The sequence below is a fragment of the Brienomyrus brachyistius genome, chromosome 7 (assembly GCF_023856365.1).
Source record: "Brienomyrus brachyistius isolate T26 chromosome 7, BBRACH_0.4, whole genome shotgun sequence".
In the NCBI taxonomy this organism is placed as follows: Eukaryota; Metazoa; Chordata; class Actinopteri; order Osteoglossiformes; family Mormyridae; genus Brienomyrus; species Brienomyrus brachyistius.
Window position 1 is genome coordinate 3,913,936 of NC_064539.1, and position 24,088 is coordinate 3,938,023.

The window sequence follows — 24,088 nt, forward strand, 5'->3', positions numbered from 1 at the left end:
TGCGACGTTTTACAGGAGGTAGTTAATCTTAACTTCAGGTTTGTCTGTAAAATATCATTATAAACAAGTAATGTGAGTTTTCAGTTTGCTTAAAGCAAGATAAATGAAGTTACACTTCCTTTAAAATGAAAGATTACAATCCGTGGCAGAGGGGCAGTTTGCAGCACAACACCGGCATTAAACATCAGCATAATTAAAGCCAAACTAAATGAGTTTAGCGTCATTCGGTAATTACATAGCACAATTATATAACTTAATACATACATATAATGTAAGGACTTCCATATATTGCTGACCAGGAAAAACTTTAAGTTCTAACACGCTGTCAGCGCGTGCCTCGGTGTCCCCACAGTGCACCCACAGTCCTTTGCATGCACCGGTGCGCCCTTAAAACTGCAGGAGCCTTCTTACAGGCATGATTTTTATGATCGCGCATTGCATTTGTTTGACTTTATTAGGCTAAAACTTTTGTTCTAACTCAGACTTTCAGTTTCATGATGCAGGCCCCAGGTGCTACACAGTTAATGGTCCCTGAGTGCACCACAGCTTTCGCTATAAAACAATCTCTCTACAGCCATATTTGGGGGCTGCCACAGGGGTGGCCAGAGGTTTCCAAGGAGGGATGTGGCCGCCCCTTGGAGGCGCCCTTGACATTAAGAGGTGGGGAGATACAGTATATTGTCACACTGGGCCTCCTGACCCTTTGGGCCAGTAAGGCCAGTGTCTCTCTCCGGTAGGCGATCACCTCTTTATGGTGTCTTTCATACTGCTCCATCAGGGCTGCCGGTTCCTCCCGGATGCCCCTCAGAACAGATATTTTTTCCACCTTCAGACCTGAGGAGCTCTTCACTACATTGGCAGCGAATGTTTCTGCACCAGTGGGCTTGAGTGCGTGGGGGGAAGGAGGGGCGTGTGGTGACAAGGAAGCAGGATGGTTGGGGTTTGGTGATCTACCAGACTGAAAGGTATTCTGGGGACTCAGGGGACAGTGTCGCCCTGATGTAGAGGGGCCTATAGGAGGGATGGCTGATGTAGAGGAGCCAGGTGTGGAGGTGCCACACATTGAGGAACCCTGGTGATCACACTACAGGGGGACAAATGTTGGTGGGCCAAGAGGAAGTGGCTGGGGAGTAGAAAGCACAGATGTCTGGGAGGTGGGTAGACTACAGAGATTTATGCACCCCGGGACTCCCTCAAGTGCTTCTGAGATCTAGGATGGCCAATACTCGGTCCTCCCCAGGAGTGAGAGAATGCAGACTGGTGCTCCCCCCAGCCCACCTCACCTGCTCCCTCCAGAGTGCTGCAACCATCCTTTTGGTGATGCTGACATCGTCCCTGCACTTCCTCCTCATACCCTCTGCCAGGCGGCAGCAGCCATGGCCCGCAGAATGTATCTTTTTTCTTTCATCTCCTGCTATATATTTTCCTGATATATATTTGTCTTTTGCAAAGTGCATCGTGGTATAGGAAACGTACCCCAGAGCAGGACTTCAGACTAAACCATTTTCGGGAAGGGTAGGTGTGCTTGGGGTGAAAAAACTTTACATTAACTGGTGAGATAGATTAATTTTATCTGTACTTTTTTGAATATGAAGAATTATATTATTTTGGGGGATATCTCCCTATTTTAATGCTGGAGGGAGCCCCTCCCCCCAAATTTATGCCTGACCCACAAACCCACACACTGTTCACAGATGAGAACAGCGCAGACCCTGCACGGTCATGTTTGGCAACTCCTTCCAATTTTATAGCCCAAACCAGGAGTAAAAGATGTCGAAAATCAGACCCTTCATAAACTTTTCTATCTTCAATGATACTCCATAATGCTGCTTAAAATGAAGCAATGCACGCACAAGTTAAAGCTCTTTTCGTTTTAATGAATGAGGAAAGAAATAGTTTTGGATAAAGAAATGAATTAGTCTTTTTTTTCCATGTGAGCATCCTCCTGCAGCCTTTAAATATGGAAAAGTGGCTGATGGATGGACTTCTGAGTGAAACTCATTACCCCAAATTTTCTTAAATTGGCTTATATATTTACAACTTGGTGACTGCAACAATAATACACCTACGACTGTGGTGTTCTACCTAGAGCACCACTAGAGGGAGCTCACACATTCTATTGTACTTGCCACAGTAACAACAGTGATGTATAGGAACAGTTAGAAGCCGGTAATTTATATATAAAAAATGTAATTTCATTAATCTGAATGGGTGGGCCCAGCTGTCAATCCCACCCAGGCCTATCCATAGCTCCGCCTCTGTGTCAGTCCATCTCTTTGCAGTCCAAGTTGTACATCTACCAATCTGGACAGCAAATTTACAACCGTTCTGTTTCGGTGGTTATATTTAAGGAATGTCACATTAGTAAATTCACGCTTTACATGAACATCTGAAATGGGCAGAGACAAAATCTGCAGTACAGGCAGACCAATGTCTTTAAAACTCCTTTTTCCTTCAGCACCCTCATACTGCAAAACCTCAATCCAAAGTTCTCCATGTTGTTCATCTCTGTGAAACTGCAACAGGAGAGCTCTCTCCACTGGTTTTCTAATTCACCAAGGGAACAGGAAAGGCCCTCTTTTGGTAGGCTGCCTACTGCAGGTAATCTTACCCGGGGATGTAGCATCTCCAGCTTACTCAAGTGACTCTGGAAGTCGCATTTGATACTGTGTCCAGAAGCAGTCCATGCTGCGCTTAGGAATGACGTCTGTTTCAGTGTAGAATTGACTGTAAATTCCTAGCAAAAAAAACTGCCAGAAAAGTATTGCAAAATTGCTGTTAATCACTGTAAAACCCCCAGCTCCATGGGTGTCCCTACAGGTGGCTGCCCTTTGCTGCCAGGCTTGCTGTCACCTTCGTCTGTGCCCATGTGTCAAGTAGGGCAAAATGGGGTAGGTGAAAATAGAATTTCCCCAAGGGGAGTAACAAAGTACCTTCATTTCATTTAGAAAAGAATTCCAAAATGTCTTTTACAGGTTTTGACGTATGTAAATTACAGCAATTGTCTTTTTTAAACAGAAAAATAACAATTAACTGTAATCTAGTTTAAAATGTTATCATGTATTCTATTCAAATTATTGAAGTTACCTGGCAACTGGAATTGGCAAATACTATTGATTCCAATGAAACATTTGAAACCACAAAATCACATGAAGAAAACGTACGCTGACCGTTACTGAAACGACCTGGTATCTGTTTCATACCTCACTTTACAACACACAGGACTTTTTAACAATTTAAAGGCACAAGTTATTTTACGTCATGGCCAAGCCACCTTTGCTAGTTTAATGGCAGAAAAATAGTCAAAGCCAGGCGCCTGGTCCACAAGGGATGTACTCAGTCACTGCTGTGTTTATGGTTTAAACATGCTATAAACTAATTTTTTCTAACATTTTCTTTAAGAGCTAGGTGCACTTGCACCTTGGTGGATTGCTATTATATTTGTGGATTTGCCAGGTAGAAGAAAAGAATGCTTCTCTACAGAGATACAGAAACAAATCTGCTTGTACACAATGTGAAAGCGTTTGAGCAGACCATCTACAACCCGTAGAATCCATGGCAATTAAGTGCAGGGCAGGACAAACTTTCATTTTTGAATGCAGGAGCACAAGGGAAGTGACTGATATGCTCGCAGTAAAAAGAATGAAACAAGTGCTTTTTGTTATCAAACAATTATTTATTTGCATGAGTAAATAGAAAATTACACAACAAAGTATAGCACGATATCACAACATTACATTGTCTCAAAGCGCTTTAGAGCACCCCCACCCAAAGCCCCCAGTGAGTAAGCCATAGGCGACAGTGGCAAGGAAAAACTCCCTAGAAGGAAGAAACCTTGGGAGGCACCAGACTCAAAGGGGAAGCCCAAACCTCCAGGGGCCGGCAGGGAGAGTGAAAAACACACACATCAGATAACTGCAACAGGTATTCTTCTACATATCCTATACATATGCATGGTACAGTGGTTAGCACTGTTGCCTCACACCTCTGGGAACATTTATCCATTTTCTAAAACCGCTTCTCCTGTTCAGGGATGTGGGGATCAATTTGCCTTTTGGAACAGGCGGTCAGATGGATCCCAGAGGCTACAGGCACGAGGCAGGGAACAACCCAGGATGGGACACCAACCCATCACAGGGCAGGCTCACACACACAGATCATTCACACACACACACACACACACACACACACACACACACAAAAACTCACCATTCATTCACACACCATTCATAAACACCATTCATAAACACCATTCACACACCAGTCACTCACACAGCATTCACTCACACACACACCATTCATAAACACCATTCACACAGCATTCACTCACACACACCATTCATAAACACCAGACACACACCAGTCACTCACACACCATTCACTCCCCATTCACACACACAGACCATTCACATACACCATATACTCACACACACCATTCACTCACACACGCCATTACCACTCACACTCACTCACACATGCCATTACCTCACACACACCATTCACACACCTGTCACTCACACACACCATTCACTCACACGCCATTACCTCACACACACCATTCAATCACCATTCTCATACACACACACACACACACACACACACCACTTACACACACCATTCACACCCATCATTACCAAACACACTCACATACCATTGACATATACCACATTCCCATTTGATGTGGACACCTTCACACTGCCTGCTTCTAGATTATTTATGTTCAGGTGTTCCACTAATAATTTGTCCACTTTAGTTCCAGCAATTTCCCAATTAAGAGCATTCAGCTGGAATTCACTGTCTACAACCTCTATCTCCACATCCATAATTTCCAATTCAAATTCTGAATTAAAACCCCTCTCTGCAGTCTCCTCCAATTTGACCTCTCCAATTTGTATTTCGACAATTTCAAATTTATCATTTACACCATCTAGCTCAAACTGGCAGAGGTCGACCACTACGGCTCCTATTTTCATATTGTCTTGGTGGTCATCTGCAGGCTTTATGGAGACTGTCCTTTCATTTAACAGAAAAACCTCTAACCCATGCATGTCTAACCCCTTATCCCTCCCAGGCTGGTTGATGGGTGGAGTTGCTGGGGAGCACTCTCCTTCTTCACCCCAGCAGATGATCTCATCCCACTTGTCCCAGGCTGCCCAATACACATCATCCGTCCAGCTAACTGCCTTGGCAATTGGCTTTCGGGTGTGTGACACGATGGAACGGTCAGCCTGGTCAGAGGGTGATTCTGCTGGGGAGCACAGCTCTTCCTCATCTTCCCAGTCAATCACTTCCATCCACTTGTCCCAAGTTGCCCAGTATCGATCGTTGCTCCAGCTGACAGCTTTTGCAATTCGTTTGTTTCTGAATGAGGAAAAACACACAAGCAATACAATAGAGCTGTCAGTCACTCCTGGCACATGGAATTCAGTTCTGCACTGACACCTTCGCAATGAACAACTGCATTATAGCATAGGAAACTAGTTAACTTTCACATACAATTTACATATAATCAAGAAAGAAGCCTGGAACAATTTTAAAATTTTACTAAATGGCAATATACTGATTTTAGTCACCAAACAAACTTTTCAGGTCTTGCTTCACTACTTTTATCTGTGTTTGTTGCAATACATCTGCCCTCTCCTGGTCTGCTGGAATATCATTGCTGTAGGCAGCACCGAGCGCAACCACCCGCATCCTCTTCCGAATGCAACATGAAAGCGCGGGAAAGCGCACGTGCAAAAGTGAAATATCATCTAGACTTTGCGGCACAGGAAACTAGCCGACTTGCACATAAAATTTAAATATAACCAACACAGTAGCCCGCAACAATATTCACTTTATTTAAAAGCAATGAACTAATTTACTCACAAGCAAGCGCAATTATTTACTTAAGCGCAGTAAAGCGCACGCGGAAAAGCGAAATATCAACTACACTTTGCGCATAAAATTTAAATATAATTAACATTGTACCCCGGAACAAAATCACTTTATTTAAAAGCAATATACTGACTTTACTCACCAAACATATTTTAATATACATGCAAATTTGACAGATACTAAATAAGAAAAATTATCCGATAAAATGGGAGCAGAAAAGCAACGTACCTCGTCATCTTGGTGCAGAAAACAAGTGAAGCTGCGTCTTTCAAACCGGCAGCGTCCCACGTGCCGAAGAGTCAAATGTAATCAAGCAACACGGCCCACACAATTAAATAATAACATCATAATAATTATAGCTCTTGTATAATTATTCTATATATTATTCTATAATTAGAGGAACAGACTTTTATAAGTTAACTTGTTCACCGAGAATAGTATACAACACCGTAAGCATATAACCCTTAAAGGATGATTAATTAAAATTCGCACATTCATCCTGCATAACATAAAACAATGACTTAAAGAGACTTAATATGAAATGAACGCTACTGTCCGAGGGCATTTATCTCCACAAATCGCTATGTAACATAATGTCTTAAATACTCTGATTTTCAGAATGACAGAATCTTAACATTTAAAACTTTGTTTTGCGATACCGATACGTAGTGATATTGGTATGTGGAACAACGTTATGTTACACACGCCTCCCACAATTCAAGAAGCTGTAGTTAGATTAAGAGCGTATTCACAATTTACCCGTTTGCCTTTTACCGTGACTGAGCACGATCCCCCACCCCAGCTGGTCTGCATTCCCCACATTGCAATTAACGATCCTGGCCTCAGCGCTTTTGTTACCGTGGGACTTTGTTATGTTGAAGAAAACATTAGAAGGGAACTTCTGTCGCACAACTGAATGAAATTCATGATTAATGCATGGCAGCATTCTCCAAGTACAGTGGGACGGACTCCCCAACGGACCGAGAGTGCTTGTGATGTAAAATACACTAAGATAATTCAGTTCCTTTAAAGAGCGGTTCTTTTAATACTCTGTATTATAATTTTCGTGTGCTGTCCCCTTAAAAAGCATATCACCAGTATTCCTTATTCAAATTGTCCCATTAAAAACTACAATCCCCAAACGTCAAATTGCATGCTTCTGCATGTCACCTACACTTCAGACTTCATCCTCAAAATCAAAGCAGTATTAACACAAGCGACATGTGCCATCACTTAAAGCCAATGTAACTTTTTTAAAATAAAGTCTGTTTCAACTGGATTTTTACCTAAGTAAAACAACCATTTTATGTTCTATTTATCTTAAAACTACTGAAACAAATAATTGGCTACAATGCAGTTCCGCTGTTTTGTTTGGCACCGTAAATTATGTCCTGCATTCTGTGGAAAAAAATGAAGGCTGAGGAATGTTACGTAACACAGTTAAAATGCAAAGGTTCTCTCTGGTGTAATTCACTGCATAAAACCATGGTCTTAAGTGTGGTGTCTTCTTCATAACACTCCCTGACTTTTGTATCCGTGACCATGAGAGGGTGGGCTGCTTTTCTTCCTTCATTTTACTAGTGTTCCTCCCTTTCCTCCCAGCCTTGGCTGGTGGTTCAGGCAGCATCACCTTCTTTTAATGGACCCAGGTGTCATTTATTTTGAAGTGCAGAAAATGTTCTAGCAGAGGTCTTAGACAATTTCTGAATTACACAGAACTCTGACTTCTTCTGAAGCTGTGAGAAATTGTTCATCTGTAATTGTTGCATTGATATTTGTTGATGTGCGTGTGCCCTCCTTGAGCAGTAAAGGGGAGATCACATGCAGAGCTGATTTTCTGTAGTTTCTTAGTCTAAATAAAAATAAAATATTCTCTTCATATAGTCTGGAAGAGCCAATTAGTTATTTCTAGAAAAATAAATAGAGCCAATGAAGGAACCAGATGTCACAGTAACACAGGTCACTGTCTGTGGTGCTGGGTGTTGGGCTGGCGCTGAAGAAATAGGATAACTGGCCGTGTCCGTGTGCCTCCACTGATTACAGGACATTAGTTAACAGTAATTAGCAATCACTTATAGTTCTCATTTATAATGATGTAAAATTATAAATATATATATATATCCATCCATCCATCCATCCATTTTCCAAACTGCTTATCCTACTGGGTCGCGGGGGTTCCTGAGCCTATCCCAGTTCCCAATGGGCACGAGGCAGGGAACAACCTAGGATGGGGGGCCAGCCCATCGCAGGTCACACTCACATACCATTCACTCTCACATGCACACCTATGGGCAATTTAGTAACTCCAATTAGCCTCAGCATGTTTTTGATTGTGGGGGTACACCGGAGTACCCGGAGGAAACCCCACGAGGACACGGGGAGAACATGCAAACTCCACACACATGTAATCCAGGCAGAGACTCGAACCTGGGTCCCAGAGGTGTGAGGCAACAGTGTTAACCACTGCACCACCATATATATATATATGTAAATATATATATATATATATATATATATATATATATATTATGGACAAAATATAATCGTGATTTAATGTATCCCTTCTGCTCTTAAAAAAGCGCAATATGTCTGAATGACGAATATGTCTATTACGTTTTAATAATCTTGTTAATATTTGTTTACTTTTTTTTCTGTAATCACTCTATGTTAAAGCAATTTTTAAATCTAGCTGTGAAATTGATGATGCTGTTGTTATTCTGACTGTCTGAACATAAGTGAGGGGATGGATGCACTATTCTATGGAGGCCTCTGAAGAGAATAAATTATCCCAATATTATATTGGGAGAGATGATTAAATCAGAGCTAGATAAGATTTTAACAACTCTGAGCTATTAGTTAAGTTCTTCCCAAATGAGTTTGATGGGCCGAAAGGCCTCCTCTAATTTGTAAATTTCTTATGTTCTAAGACATACAGTACTGTGTGAAAGTCTTAGGCAGTCCAAAGAAATGTTTAAAGCTGTTTATCTGGGTAGCAAGTGTACTTTGACTTAGAATAAATGACACAATTTAACATTAGAACATGTGCAAATTAAGAGTATCCATCCATCCATCCATCCATCCATCCATCCATCCATCATCTCCCGCTTGATCCGGGGTCGGGTCGCGGGGGCAGCAGCCTCAGCAGGGAGACCCAGACTTCCCTCTCCCCGGCCACTTCGTCTAGCTCCTCTGGGGGGACCCCGAGGCGTTCCCAGGCCAGCCGAGAGACATAGTCTCTCCAGCGTGTCCTGGGTCTTCCCCGGGGCCTCCTCCCAGTGGGACATGCCCGGAATACCTCCCCAGGGAGGCGTCCCGGAGGCATCCTGATCAGATGCCCGAGCCACCTCATCTGGCTCCTCTCGATGCGGAGGAGCAGCGGCTCTACTCTGAGTCCCTCCCGAATGACTGAGCTCCTCACCCTATCTCTAAGGGAGAGCCCAGCCACCCTGCGGAGGAAACTCATTTCGGCCGCTTGTACCCGCGATCTCGTTCTTTCGGTCACTACCCAAAGCTCATGACCATAGGTGAGGGTAGGAACGTAGATCGACTGGTAAATCGAGAGCTTCGCCTTTTGGCTCAGCTCTCTCTTCACCATGACAGACCGATGCAGCGCCCGCATGACTGCCGACGCCGCACCGATCCGCCTGTCGATCTCCCGCTCCATCGTTCCCCCACTCGTGAACAAGATCCCGAGATACTTAAACTCCTCCACTTGGGGGAGGACCCCATCCCCAACCCGGAGAGAGCACTCTACCCTTTTCCGGCTGAGAACCATGGTCTCGGATTTGGAGGTGCTGATTCTCATCCCAGCCGCTTCGCACTCGGCTGCGAACTGCTCCAGCGAGAGCTGAAGGTCATGGCTCGATGAGGCCAACAGAACCACATCATCTGCAAAAAGCAGAGACCTAATCCTGAGGTCACCGAACCGGACGCCCTCAACGCCCTGGCTGCGCCTAGAAATTCTGTCCATAAAAACTATGAACAGAATCGGTGACAAAGGGCAGCCCTGACGGAGTCCAACCCTCACCGGGAACGAGTCCGACTTATTGCCGCCCATGCGGACCAAACTCTGGCACCGGTCATACAGGGACCGAACCGCCCTTAAAAGGGAGCCCGGTACCCCATACTCCCGGAGCACTCCCCACAGGACCCCACGAGGGACACGGTCGAATGCCTTTTCCAAGTCCACAAAACACATGTAGACTGGTCGGGCAAACTCCCATGAACCCTCCAGAACCCTGCTGAGAGTATAGAGCTGGTCCACTGTTCCACGGCCAGGGCGAAAACCACACTGCTCCTCCTGAATCCGAGGTTCGACAATCCGGCGGACCCTCCTTTCCAGGACCCCCGAATAGACCTTACCAGGGAGGCTGAGGAGTGTGATCCCCCTGTAGTTGGAGCACACCCTCCGGTCCCCCTTCTTAAAGAGGGGGACCACCACCCCGGTCTGCCAGTCCAGAGGTACTGCCCCCGATGTCCACGCGATGCTGCAGATGCGTGTCAACCAGGACAGCCCCGCAGCATCCAGAGCCTTGAGGAACTCTGGGCGAATCTCGTCCACCCCCGGGGCCCGGCCACCGAGGAGCTTTTTCACCACCTCAGCGACCTCCACCCCCGAGATAGGCGAGTCCACCCCCAAGTCCCCACACTCTGCTTCCATATTGGAAGGCGTGTCGGTGGGATTGAGGAGGTCTTCGAAGTACTCCCTCCACCGACCCAAAACGTCCCGAGCTGAGGTCAGCAGCGCACCATCCCCACCATAAATAGTGTTGATGCTGCACCGCTTTCCCGCCCGGAGCCGCCGGATGGTGGACCAGAATCTCCTCGAAGCCGTCCGGAAGTCGTTCTCCATGGCCTCACCAAACTCCTCCCACACCCGAGTTTTTGCCTCAGCGACCGCCAAAGCCGCATTCCGCTTGGCCTGCCGGTAGCCGTCAGCTGCGTCTGGAGTCCCACAGGCCAGAAAGGCCCGATAAGACTCCTTCTTCAGCTTGACGGCATCCCTTACCACCGGTGTCCACCAGCGGGTTCGGGGATTACCGCCGCGACAGGCACCGACCACCTTGCGGCCGCAGCTCCGGTCAGCCGCCTCCACAATGGAGGCACGGAACATGGCCCATTCGGACTCAATGTCCCCCGCCTCCCCCGGGATATGGGAGAAGTTCTGCTGGAGGTAGGAGTTGAAACTCTCCCTGACAGGGGATTCCGCCAGACGTTCCCAGCAGACCCTCACTATACGCTTGGGCCTGCCAGGCCTGGCCGGCTTCCTCCCCCACCAGCGGAGCCAACCCACCACCAGGTAGTGATCGGTTGACAGCTCCGCCCCTCTCTTCACCCGAGTGTCCAAAACATGCGGCCGCAAGTCCGACGACACGACTACAAAGTCGATCATCGAACTGCGGCCTAGGGTGTCCTGGTGCCAAGTGCACATATGGACACCCTTATGCTTGAACATGGTGTTCATTATGGACAGTCCGTGACGAGCACAGAAGTCCAATAACAAAACACCGCTCGGGTTCAGATCGGGGGGGCCGTTCCTCCCAATCACGCCCCTCCAGGTCTCACTGTCGCTGCCCACGTGAGCATTGAAGTCCCCCAGCAGAACAAGGGAGTCCCCAGGAGGAGCGCTCTCAAACACCCCTTCCAAGGACTCCAAAAAGGGTGGGTATTCCGAACTGCTGTTTGGCGCATAAGCGCAAACAACAGTCAGGACCCGTCCCCCCACCCGAAGGCGGAGGGAGGCTACCCTCTCGTCCACTGCGGTAAACCCCAATGTACAGGCGCCCAGCCTGGGGGCAATAAGTATGCCCACGCCCGCTCGGCGCCTCTCCCCGTGGGCAACTCCAGAGTGGAAAAGGGTCCAACCCCCCTCAAGGAGACTGGTTCCAGAGCCCAAGCCGTGCGTCGAGGTGAGTCCGACTATATCTAGCCGGAACTTCACAACCTCGCGCACCAGCTCAGGCTCTTTCCCCATCAGAGAGGTGACATTCCATGTCCCTAGAGCTAGCTTCTGCAGCCGAGGATCGGACCGCCAAGGTCCCCGCCTTTGGCCGCCGCCCAGATCACTTCGCACCCGACCCCTTTGGCCCCTCCCATGGGTGGTGAGCCCATTGGAGGGGGGACCCACGTGCCTTGTTCGGGCTGCGCCCGACCAGGCCCCATGGGTGTAGGCCTGGCCGCCAGGCGCTCGCCATCGAGCCCCACCCCCAGGCCTGGCTCCAGGGGGGGGCCCCGGTGACCCGCGTCCGGGCAAGGGAAACCGTGAATCCAGGATTTTTCTCATCATAAAGGGTTTTTGAGCCGTGCTTCGTCTGGTTCCTCACCCAGGACCTGTTTGCCTTGGGTGACCCTACCAGGGGCATAAAGCCCCAGACAACATAGCTCCTGGGATCATTGTAACACGCAAACCCCTCCACCACGATAAGGTGTCGGCTCCAGGAGGGGAGTAACACAATAAAAACTAGTAATAACTTCTTCTGTTTTCTAAAGCGTTACTGATATCTAGTTGGATGGCTAGATGAACACCGCTTCAGTTCCCAAACTTCTCCCCAGCGGCACCTCAGCCGTTCCATGATTTTGTTAAATTTCACCAACAGCTCAATTAAATAATTAATTATACTGGTTTAAAAAGTCAGTGACAGATTGACTAGCTGTACTGTATGAGGTGTGCTAGTGGCCAAGTCAAAAAATACATGGCTGCACTGGATGGTCGTTACAAATACTAGGATGATTTTAGCAGAGGTTCTGAAATGGCTAAGCTGACACACTTTGACAGGCATAATGTAGCTGAAGTTCAGCCTGTAGCTGAAGACCCTGCCCCACTGCAGAAGTTCAAGGGAATTCTGCTTTTCCTTCTCCATCACTTCCTGGATGGCCTCTTTCGAAGACCTCTTCATGCACACCCTAGCCAGATGCACTGAGAGGCTTGGCTGTGTCTTCTTGCACACGGGGCAGAGCAGGAAATGCCTGCTTGAAGCACTGGGGATAAAATAAAATTAAAAAAAGTCATAAATAAAGATTAGATTTGATTCATTACTTTTAGTTGAATAAAGAAACAGTCCAGTCATCATCAACACTGTTCGTTTCACAGTGGTTTGGATAAATAACATTTGCATATCCTGATGGCTCCTAGACTGAGTAAAGTACATAATCACAGCTATTGAAACATGTTAACTAATTACTTACATTTATATTAAAATAAAATTTAATTAATTAAATTAAACTTAAGCTGCTTCAAAATATTATTTTAGGTTTGTAATGTACATAATCATAGCTACTGAAACATGTTGACTAATTACTTACATTTATATTAAAATAAAATTTAATTAATTAAATTAAACTTAAGTTGCTTCAAAATATTGTTTTAGTTTTGTAATGGATGCAATTTAAGTTTTAACAATAGCAGTCAGTGGTCAGAGACTTTTGCACAGTGTCAGTAAAGTAGAACAAGTTTATCCACAATTTCTACAGATTCTAATGAAATGAACAGTCCATTATTGGGATGGCTGAGGTCCTTCACGATCTTCTTGGCCTTGGTCCAGCACCGCCTGCTGTAGATTGAGTGCAGGTCAGGGAGCTCGGTGCAGATGGTGCGCTCAGCTGATCGCACAACCCTCTGTAGAGCTCGTCTGTCCTGCATGGTGCTGTTCCCGAACCAGGTTTCCTCCCAGAGTACGTGCAGATCAGTTGCATTGGGGAGTCCATACTGTGATGCTGAGTGAGTGTAGTAGGAGTTTGAGAGATGAAACTCCTGATGATTTACTCCCTCGGCTAACTAACCAGAACAGGATCATACCAATACCAAAATTATAAGTTTATAAATGTTTTTCACTACCCTGATTCATTCAGTTATTTCTGTTTGTTAATTCCACCCCCCAAGCAAATACATAAACAAACAAACAAACAAATATTGAGGGGGGATGTGTCAGAGGTGATAGAATCAGTGGATGAATCTAAAAAAAAAAGTCATGATTTTTTTCTCTCCAAAACATAATGCACAAAAGTTAGGTAAGACATTGACATGTTATGACAGTAGCATGATGCAGAGGAACAAACAGAAGGAAATATCAAACTAAACCTGAGTCAACTAGGACTAATTACACTAAATTAAGTGGAACACACAAAATACCTAAAACCACTTAATAAACAAACAACAAATATTGCATTAGATAAACTATACTGATGCCTGAGAGAAGTTGTTGTGCAAGCTGCAGCAAGTACGTAAGGCACAGGTGCAGAGACACTACATATAGTGCAAACTAATTTAAAAGTATACAGTACACACAATGATTCCTGAAAAATCAAAATACCGTGGAATACTAATGAAATACTTATCAGGATGATGATGATGATGATGATGATGATGATGATAGAAATAATAAAGAATTAGTTTAAGGTATTATGCAATTGACATGTACAATTAAAAAAGAAATTGCACCAGACATTTCCTGTGGCAAAGAAGGGTTGCTTTGTGGCATGTCGCCGACAGGATGTCATGGGCAGGAGGGTAGGCAGGCAGGGCAGCACAGGCACAGCCAGAACTGTTTTGCCACTGCAGTTTGTTTTACAGTTTCATCTGCATTTGTTTCCCCAAGGTATAACAGCAGCTAATTTATGAACATGCTGCTTTTCAGAAAAGAAGTTTAATTTCCAGGAGCATGACCAGTGCACACATTTAGTGTTGACGGTTCTTTGTAAAATGGATGTCCTGTACTTTTATTGATCTGTCCGTCCGTCCATCCATCCATCCATCCATCCATTTTCTAACTACTTCTGATGAAGTTCCGGGTTATGGCGAATTGAACGTCTGACTCCGGTCAGCTGAGCAAAGTTGGTAACCTTGGTATTGTGTGTAGGAGATTCGGTATAACTATAATTTCGTTCTCCATTTACATGCCGGAAGTGTCTTTAAGTGTTATGTAGTTTTGCCTGAAACGCAAAAATAAAAGAAAGCAATTAGAGCTAACCAGTTGCTGCTGTAGTGATTGAAGAACTTTTGTCGGAAGTTGGATTCGAACCCACGCCTTACTTCAGAGAACAGAATACACCTTACTTCGGAAGGCTGTTTACGTTGAGTCGGGCGAATGAGACCACTCGGCCATGGGGCAGTTTCCAGTTAAGGCTGGCTCGCTGCGAAGAGTGGGTGAGTCCTAGTGTGCGTTAGAGCGGGGTAGCGATTTCAGTCAGAAATTTCAGGGTAATAGCGGCGAAAAAAATGGATCATATTGCCAATGTTGCTCAGAATCGCAGTAGCCTTCCGATGGTATGCGGTGCGTTGCGGTAGATTACTGTGACAAGAAAGCAAACTTTCATTATTACCATTCTGTTTATATTAAATTACGATCTTCCATATTAATCAAGGGATTGTAAAACTGAGAATATTTCAGCTCCAGTAGTTTATATTAAAGTTGCCCGAGTCACAACATGGTCTTTAAATGGCAAAGACAGACATAAATCAAATGTATATGAGCAGCAACATAACTTAGCATCCGGACCCCCCGCGACCCAATAGGATAAGCGGTTTGGAAAATGGATGGATGGATGGAAATGTGATGTGGTGGCGAAGTCGTGCAGAAGTTTTACAACTGCACTATCGATTTATCACTTTATTTAGAAATATAAATTCAGTTCTTATCATTTTTAAAAGTTACTTTCTTTCACATTTGAATTTCAAGGTGTCCCTCACAGTGACACTGAAGGGCGGGGCTACGGGGGGCGGAGGTGGGGGACGCGGTCAGAATGGTATGTTAACAACACTTTGGCTCCTCAAATTTCACCATCCTATGATTCTGCTGCGCGTCCTCGTGACCCAATTTTAATAGTTTTATTAATATATTTTTTTTAAATTTGCGAATACAAAAAATGTCGTCTTTACTGCAAAAAGTCATCCCTTATGTGTAATGTAATGCTTTTTTTTTACCACTAGATGTCGACATAGACCGTGGAAAGCCGGTCAAAGTAAGTGCGACACTTAGCGGCAATTACAATATTTATTGTTAAATCAATGTAAAAAAAAGTTAAATGTAATGACTTGTACTTTTTTATGAATTTGGATCTCTTTAGAGCAAACATATTCAAATGGTTTGCTTTTATAACGCTCCAAGTAACTGCGCAAGCCCCTCAAAGTGCTTTATGCCTCTCGCTTCCCATTCATTTCAATGGGCTTTCCCGACATTTGGGTAATTGTTTATTCCAAAGCCTCGAAAACACTCTGAACTGCAATTTGTCATGCAAAATGCATAATTTGTTGTATAAAATATGCTGACTTCTAAAAAACAATTTATTAAAAGAAAATAAAAAGGGCATGCCATTATATATTTGGTTGCTTTTTGCCACCGTTTGACCGTTTTCTGCTCAGTAACTGTGCCTGGTCCTTCCCTGCTGTAAAGCTATTTTTAGTACCTCTTGCTAGCTCACCATTTGGTCACTGACAAAAGATAAAAGAAGCCGACCACCCAGACAGGCAGGCGCCCAGAGTAATTACTGCCATAAAGCTATCACGTGTACGGGGAATGCAAAGAACGAAACTAAATGGATACAAACACCCCAGCCCATTTCAAAACAAAAACATTTCGCTGCTATTTTGCAACATTCTGGATATTTCAGAGCACAATGTTTACCTTCTATGTAAAGAGCTAAATGAGCATGAGCGCCGAAACCCCCTCCCCCGTTGTTCCCCCCAGTTCAGGAGTGGACGCTTCTGCTCAGAAGCTGCAAGGCTTTTGGCACAGCGTTTGGGGAAGCTCAGGGAAAGCAGCAGTCGAGCCCAGAGGACCCCCCCGCGGGAGTGAATGCGTCTTTTCCGGTGCTACATTGCTTTTGCACGGTGAGAGCGTTTGGAAAGGCCCAGCTCGGCGAAAGCGGCAGCCGATCTCTTTACGGACCCGCCCCCGCTGGAGTGAGAGAGTCTTCCACGGTGCTGCAAGGGTTTTGCACGGTGCTAGCGTTTGGAGAGGCCCAGCTCGGCGAAATACTAGGTAAGTTGAATCCTAGGTCCTTAGGACTCTGAGCGTATTCACAGTGGGCTGTCTTTTCGGAGCCTGCTTTTTATTACAAGTTTAGCTGTTTATTACTAGCTATCATTCTTTCATACCTTTAGCCCCATCCCTTCTGCATTGCCATAGCGCTTTGGTTTCATATCTGATTAGTATTTAGTTGTTTTTTTTTTCATGGTAGTTGAATGCAGGCTCCGCTCCTAATCCCATTAAATTTGAATACTGGGTCATTAGGACCCAAAGAGAATCACGGGCGCCATTTTGATGACGTAAACTTTTTTTTTTTTCCGCCATTTTGGTATCCTGCCGTCCTGAGATATGCCCCGAAACACACAAAGTCAGCGCGCTGCAACTGAATCCCAACATGTTTTAAAAAAATGCTTCTAAACCGCAAATTAAACTGGGTGACGAGGACCCTGTAAGGTGCCAAAGGAGAGGAGACCTGCACATGTAAAGTCACTCTACCTCTGCTTCCAGCGAGACAAGAGCTCCAGATTCTGTTGAAGATTTCATCTTTTGTTGAACAACTTCTCAAGAATGGCTTCCAAGTTGTAAGTTATGATCAATTTATTATTTCATTTGAATCTGTAGAAATTGTGGATAAACTTGTTCTACTTTACTGACACTGTGCAAAAGTCTCTGACCACTGACTGCTATTGTTAAAACTTAAATTGCATCAATTACAAAACTAAAACAATATTTTGAAGCAACTTAAGTTTAATTTAATTAATTAAATTAATTAAAGGCGATTGGCTCAGCTGAGCAGTGCATCAGACAAGCCTCCAACATCCAGTCTCTGTTGAACAGGGTTGTGAAAGCAGATGTAGGTTTTCAGGATATATTTAATCTTTGTGATCACATTGCTGAAACTCAAGATGGCATTGGCAACCATCGCTTCAATTTAATTTCACTTGTCTTGCTTTCACAAGTTGAGAGAAGACCATGTGGCAAAAGTACATACTCTCCAACTACAGACCAGCAGTTTGAGGAAGAAACTGTGTAAAATAGTACTGTTATAAGGATACTAAATACTAGACACAGAGCCTCTGTCTTCCCACCCCCACGTCACAGGAAAGACACAGCTTCTGTACTGACACCAGTATATATTGCAGTTCATTGGCTATAGTTCTTGACAAATATATACAAGATGCCTGTGTGTATAGACCTGCCCTGTCTATAGTTATTTTTCCAAAAAGGAGGTAACTGGATGTTCATCTTTCATATTACCGTAAATGTAAAAAAAATAATAAAGTATTTTCCTTGTCTGGAAAATGTATTGTGTACAGTTCATTGACTATAGTTCTCTACAAGTCTATACAAATGCCCGTTGCTTTGGATAAAGGCGTCTGCTAAATGCTTAAATGCAGTAACGGTCCTAGCTGATGAGGCGCCCTAGGCGAGCATCAGCGCCGGCACCCCCCCCCCCCCAGGTGTAGGGAAACTATAGCGGAACTAATGTTGCGTTTGGGTTTAGGTCTGGTCAGTTTTGCTGGTAACATTTTCGTTTTGCTCAGTTATAAGTGCAGCATTTGTTATGCGGCTGAGAAAGTGTTTTAAGTTATAACGTCAATATTCATGGATATTGGAGTTATTGTATGAGCTGCAGTCATAAGTTAATGGCGTGAGCAAGCTGTAGCCTATTTAGGTTTGTGTTTGGTTATTTTTAGGAAAATGCCTGTGTTTTTACTGATTCATTTTTTGATGTATGTGCTTTATTTTATCTAGTTCTCACGGCATGCTCGACCGGATAGATATGTGAATAAATGCCCGTGATCAGAGATCAACTTGTGTTCGTTATTGAGGGAGGTTACAAGGGGGGGCGGCTCATAGGAAAGTTACGTATCATCATCATCATCATCATCATTATTATTATTATTACTTAATAGGCTTTGCTAAGCAGGTAAATTCATGTGGGCTTGTTCTTTTCATATTAAGACGCATTAATACCAACTAGCTTTAAGAATAGTGGAATGTTACACTTTTTTCTTCCTCCGTTTGTGGCACCCCCTGGATGAATGGCGCCCTTAGCATTTGCCTATATTGCCAATGCCACGGGCCGGCCTGCATAAATGCATGAGTGGTAACGCAATGGGGCTTATCATGGAGATTACCAGGGTCTTTCAGCTAACATTGCTGGCCTTTTTTTGTTGTGTTTTGTATTTGCATTGTTCTGCATGTAGTAGGAGAGTAGTGTATGTTTATTTCGAATGGAAGAATGAAAAAATACCTATATGTGCATTACATTTTGAACATAAAAGTAGGCTGTGTTAAGAAAACCCGCTTCTCTGTCGATTTACTCGTGGCTCGGTCGTAAATACATGTCTGACATTTATAATGAACCAAGACAATAAAAATCGCTTCTCAAATTTGCCCATTTATGGTTCTTTATTTCTGAATGCCAGCTTGTCCCTGATAGACGTTCATTCATTTAAAAGGAGCTCTACCCCGTCCCAAGATGGCGGCTCTGTTGACGCATTCGCTCCCATAGACGGCTGTATTCAACGCGACAACCAGTGCTGCTGCCTTCTGCAGGTTGGCGAAGATGCGAAGGGAAACCGAGCATCAGATGAAGGTCCACTTGTTCTACCAGCAGCTCCTGAGGTATGGTGCTATTGTAGAGTAGCTGTTAGCCATCCATCACTCTCCATGTGCTCATCTACATCTCCATCCACTTCAGCGAATCTGTGTGGGGGCCACTGGACCTGCTCAGTCTGGTGGCAGCAAGCGTCTCGAACCCATCTGACACAATCTTCTGGAAGGCAGCCCTCTTGTTGCCAAGTGATCATGAAAGAGATGCCAGTGTTGCTAACCAGTAAGTGGGGGAACTGGGTGTCGTTCGGGGAGGGATTGGGTGTTAGTTGGGTTTAGAGGTCCTGGAGCTTACATTTGTGCCCCCCTCCCATCTCTGATGCAGGATTTTGACAGAATGGCTGGAGTCCAAATTCGGTAACTCGGAGAAGCAAGAACACAGGGAGATGGTCCCCAACGGACACATGCAAACCTTGAGCATCAGCAGCGGCCTGCGGAGCGTGGGGGAGCGCATGCACACAGTGCACGTGTGTGTGAAGGTGTGGCAGATAGGGGGGAACTTGCCGATGAATATCGACAGGCTTCATGCCCCTGTGTTGCATGTTCTGTCATTAATGTTAGTCTAGCATAGCTTAACATAGCCTAGCATAGTCTGGCACTATGTGATATTAGCAGGTCCTGTGGTAACACAGATGTTTGCGAAGGGTGCAAGTGCAGGAAGTGAGGCCATGTTTCTCACTGTGGGTCAGGTGGCCCGCGGGCCCCTCAGCGAGGAAGGCCAGTTGGCATTGGAGAAGCGGAAGGGGCTGATGGGCATGGGCGCCCTGCTGATGCTGCTGCCCTCGGCAGTCAGTCCCGGGGCTGATGAGGAAGACGGGGACATCTTCCTGTTATCCGCCCTGCTGCAGCTCCGGCAGATCCAGCAGGCTAATGCCTGGCCACAGGCCCTTCCTCTGGTGGTGGTGGTCCCAGGGCAGGCTGGGCACAGGGCCAGCGATGAACGGCTAGAGGAAGGTGTGACACTAACCGTGTCTATGACAACAGGTGTCGCGTGGGATTCGCTTACTTTACTTATAGCATTTCTCTTGAGGCTATGTTTACGTATGCAGAGCTAATACAGTTGGTTTGTTCCTCCTGTCTGACCATCGGTTTCCTTTCCCTGTAAGACCTGATGCTTCAGACACTCATTGAGGAAGGTTTGATTTCAGAGTACATGTTCGTCCATATCCCCGAGACCACGAACGAACCCCAAGGATCCGAGCAGGTGAGTGTGCATGTTGTCGCTGGCCTCGGTAAGATTGAACCATCCCATTGACCATCACCCCCGTCTCCCCGCAGATCCGCCATGCCGTCAGGTGGCTCGCTGCCCGCTCCACGGCACCAGCCCGGCTCGTCTCGCAGACGTTGGTGCAGGTTGTGGAGGCCGGGCTCTGCCGCGAGTTTGCTGGTAGGCTTCACCGTGATCGGAGGGACCGTGACATGGCGGGACTGCCCTCCCAGGGCCCTGCACCCGTCATCGGCCTCTACAACACTGTCCTGGCTTTCTTGGCTGGCCTTGTGTCGTCCCCGAGTCTGGCTGGCCTCTCCTGGCCCGTGGCAGAGTTCTCGGTGCTAGGGGGTGGTGACTGCCTACCACATCTGCTCTGGAACTCGGCTGAGCACCTGGAGTGGCTCCAGGGGGCAGTCCTGAGCCTGCGGCTGCCCGACTGGCCGCTGCCAGCCGTGGGGGGTATGTCCATGCCTCAGATTCGGAATTCGGACTTCTTGCTAAGTGGCTGCTTCTTAGTCTGTTTCCTTAAATTTCTGCTGCTGCCACCGCTCCCCCCACCCAGCTCCTTGGAGCCAGCTGGTTGCCTCCATCTTCCAGTACGTATCTCAAATCCCATGGTCCCGCCACAGCCAGCCACTCCTTATGTCCCAGTTGGAGAACCTTTTGGAGAGGCTGCGTCAGGACTGTGTGGGCCGAGGTGGGGGGCCGGACAAGGAGCCCACTTTCTGGGAGGTGCCCTGGGACGAAATTGTCATGCTCTGTGTAGAGCACCAACTCCGGGACTGGAACCCTCCTGGGTGCCCCGTGAGTGAAGGTGAGGAGGGTGGGGTGGGTCTGACGTTTGGGGGGGCCTACTGGGGATGCCATGCAGGTGTGAACCTATCCCACCATCTTCAGATGTCATCAGTGACGACGGAGAAATCCCGGTGTATTTCCTGAGCGATGGGCTGCAGGGCTTCATACCGCCGTCCTGCTGGGTGGATGCCGTAAAGCAGACGCACAGGGACAAGCAGCAGGGGAAGGCAGGGTAAGAGCCAGCCAGCCATGTAAATCTAACACATTCCAGATAGACTGTTAACAGTGACCTGCAGATTTAATGAATATTATTTACTATTAAATGGAAGAAGAGGGAAAGCCATCAGCTTCCAGTCTTGCTCATATCCCCAAGAGTGGTGTACAATACTGGCTTCTTATCCAAAGTCTCTGCCATTGCAGGTGTCACCAGAGCATGTGGCCTCATCCTCGACTGGCCAGGCCACGTCTTCAACAGAAGCTGTTTCACAGCATGGTTGAGGACCCTGAGTCCGGATCCGGTGTTGCCCCTGTTTTGGATGCTGCCTCCAGCCCCCAGGACCTCCTGGCTCGCATTGAGGAGGAGAAAGAACAGAGCCGCAGGTCTGACAGAGAACAGACATGCTACACACGTGTACTCTCTCATGTGAGTTGTGGCATAAACATTGAGCCATTTCCTGTTTGACTTGGATCTGCAGGTTCGAGGACCAGCTGCGTACCTGGCTTGACGTCGAGTCCCTGGGCCCTTCCTCTTCCTCCTCACCACTTTTCTTGCCTTCTTCGTTACTGTCTGTACCGGAGATCGTAGTGCCCTCCCCAAAGATGGCTGCCCCACCTGCACTTGCCCTGGTATTGACCCTGTGCTACACAGTTGCTCACATTTTAAGACCCCAAGTACCCTGTGCTCATCAGTTGAGACTGTTTCTGTGCCCATTTTTGTAGCAGAAGGAGCGCAGTGTCCGCAGTGACCAGGCCAGGGGAGCTGCCAGTTTGTATATTTCCGCAGATGTGACACAGGCGCGGATATAATCTCCCAGGCCGAAGGACGCCGAAATCTACCGCGCTGTAAGAACTCTGTTTCGACTTTTGAAGGCCGTATTTTTGGGCTTTTTACACAATGAATCCGTCTGGGCTTTTCGGCAGAACACAAGGCGGAGCGTTTCAGTCTCCGCGCGCCCCGACCTGGGGGCTCTTTTCCTTCGGCCAGCAGAACGCCCCTTTCGTGCAGCCGCCTGCCCTCGGCCAGGGCACCGGCCAGACCTCGCTCTTCAGTACATCGTCTGCCTTCGGCCAGACCGGATCCCTTTTCGGGCAGCCTGGCGGGACGGCGTCTGGACAGGCCCCGACCTTCGGCATGCCCGGTTCTGGGAGTCAGACCCCGTCGTTTGTACAGAGCGACACCAGGTTCGACCCGCCGCCCTCCTTCGGGCAGCCGGCCGGGGTCGGTCAGAGCTCTGTCTTTAACCAGAACTCGGCTTTTCCCCAGACCTCTGCCTTCGTTCCAGCCCATCCAGCACCACCGCTACCAGTATGGACAGCAGTGGGCCTGCTCCTGCTGCCTCTGAGTTCCTTTCTGGAGCATTAGGTTTTAGCTTCTCACAGCCCATCGCAGTGTCCAGCAGCATCCTCCCCACCAAAGATGCACATCCCAGCACCACCCAGGAGTTCAGCTTCTCGAAACCAGCAGCACCCTCCATTGGTGCTGGCAGTGGCCTGGGTGGGGGGACCTCCCAGGCCGCCTCTGTCTCCAGGTACTCTGCCTCTAGCCTCCATGAGCCCCGGCCACTGTTTGGTGCTGTCAGCTTTGGTCCGCTAAAACCCAAGACTGACGCTGGGGTTGTGTCTGGTGAGGTCCGTGGGGGGGGAGGGGCGATGAGGGGGAGAATGCAGGGGAGGCAGCGGCTAAGGGTACCAAGCGGAAGGAGGAGATGGTGGAGCATTTATCAGAGGAGCCCCAAGTTGGTGCTGACTCCGCCCCCAGGCACCCTCCCAAGAGGCCCCTGGTCCGGGGCCGGGGGCCTGTCAGCAGCATCTTTCGCAGTGCCTTGACCAGCATCCTGAAGACACCGGCCCTACAGACCCGGCGAGAGCCGAAGAGGAGTGAGGAGCCACAGCCAGACTGGGGGGAGGCGGAGCACCAGGGTTCGATGGCACCGACCACCAGCCACTCACCCTCAACGCCGCCAAGGTCACAGGCCCCAACCCGGGAGGTCCTTGAGAGGGCGGAGGAGTTGGGTGAGTACTCCCAGGAAGAAGCACATTGGGTTCGAAGCCAAGTATAGTCTGAAAAACTGAACTCTGTGACACTTGCCACAGATCCCGAAACTGAGGCAGCATCAACAGTGAGACGTGCCCGCCGCCTGGACAGTACAGACAGCCTGGGGGGGATGTCACCCTCCGAAGCCATGGTGCTCCAATGCAAGAACATTCCAGCCAGTCTTAACAGCAAGGACATCCTGGGGGAACATTTCCGCCAGTTCGGACGTGTGCAGCGGATCTTCTGCAGGCCCCAGAAGAACCTGGCCATAGTGCACTTCCACGACCATGTGAGCAATGGCTTTGCACACCTTTGGGGGGGGGGCTTGGTCGCTGTACTCATTAGGCTGTGGTCTCGTCCATGATCTCC

General features: G+C 47.1%; 1 protein-coding gene across 6 annotated transcripts in view; it reads right to left on the reverse strand.

Moving 5' to 3' along the window:
- The window catches only part of LOC125745812 (uncharacterized), a 59,412-nt gene extending 52,829 nt beyond the window's left edge, over positions 1 to 6,583 (reverse strand). Inside the window, exons 1-3 of one of the 6 annotated variants that reach the window (XR_007398765.1) lie at positions 6,106 to 6,583; positions 4,546 to 5,361; positions 3,695 to 4,485 (exon numbers count right to left, since the gene is read on the reverse strand). Coding sequence is in view for 1 of the 6 variants with exons in the window: in XM_049019037.1 (XP_048874994.1) it covers positions 4,644 to 5,361; positions 6,106 to 6,113 (726 nt within the window). In the remaining 5 variants the exon portion in view is untranslated. Of the gene's footprint in view, positions 1 to 3,694; positions 5,362 to 6,105 lie in introns of those variants that run through there. The other 5 variants (XR_007398766.1, XR_007398764.1, XR_007398763.1 and 2 more) reach the window with 5 other exon arrangements.
- Between the last annotated feature and the right edge of the window lie 17,505 nt (positions 6,584 to 24,088).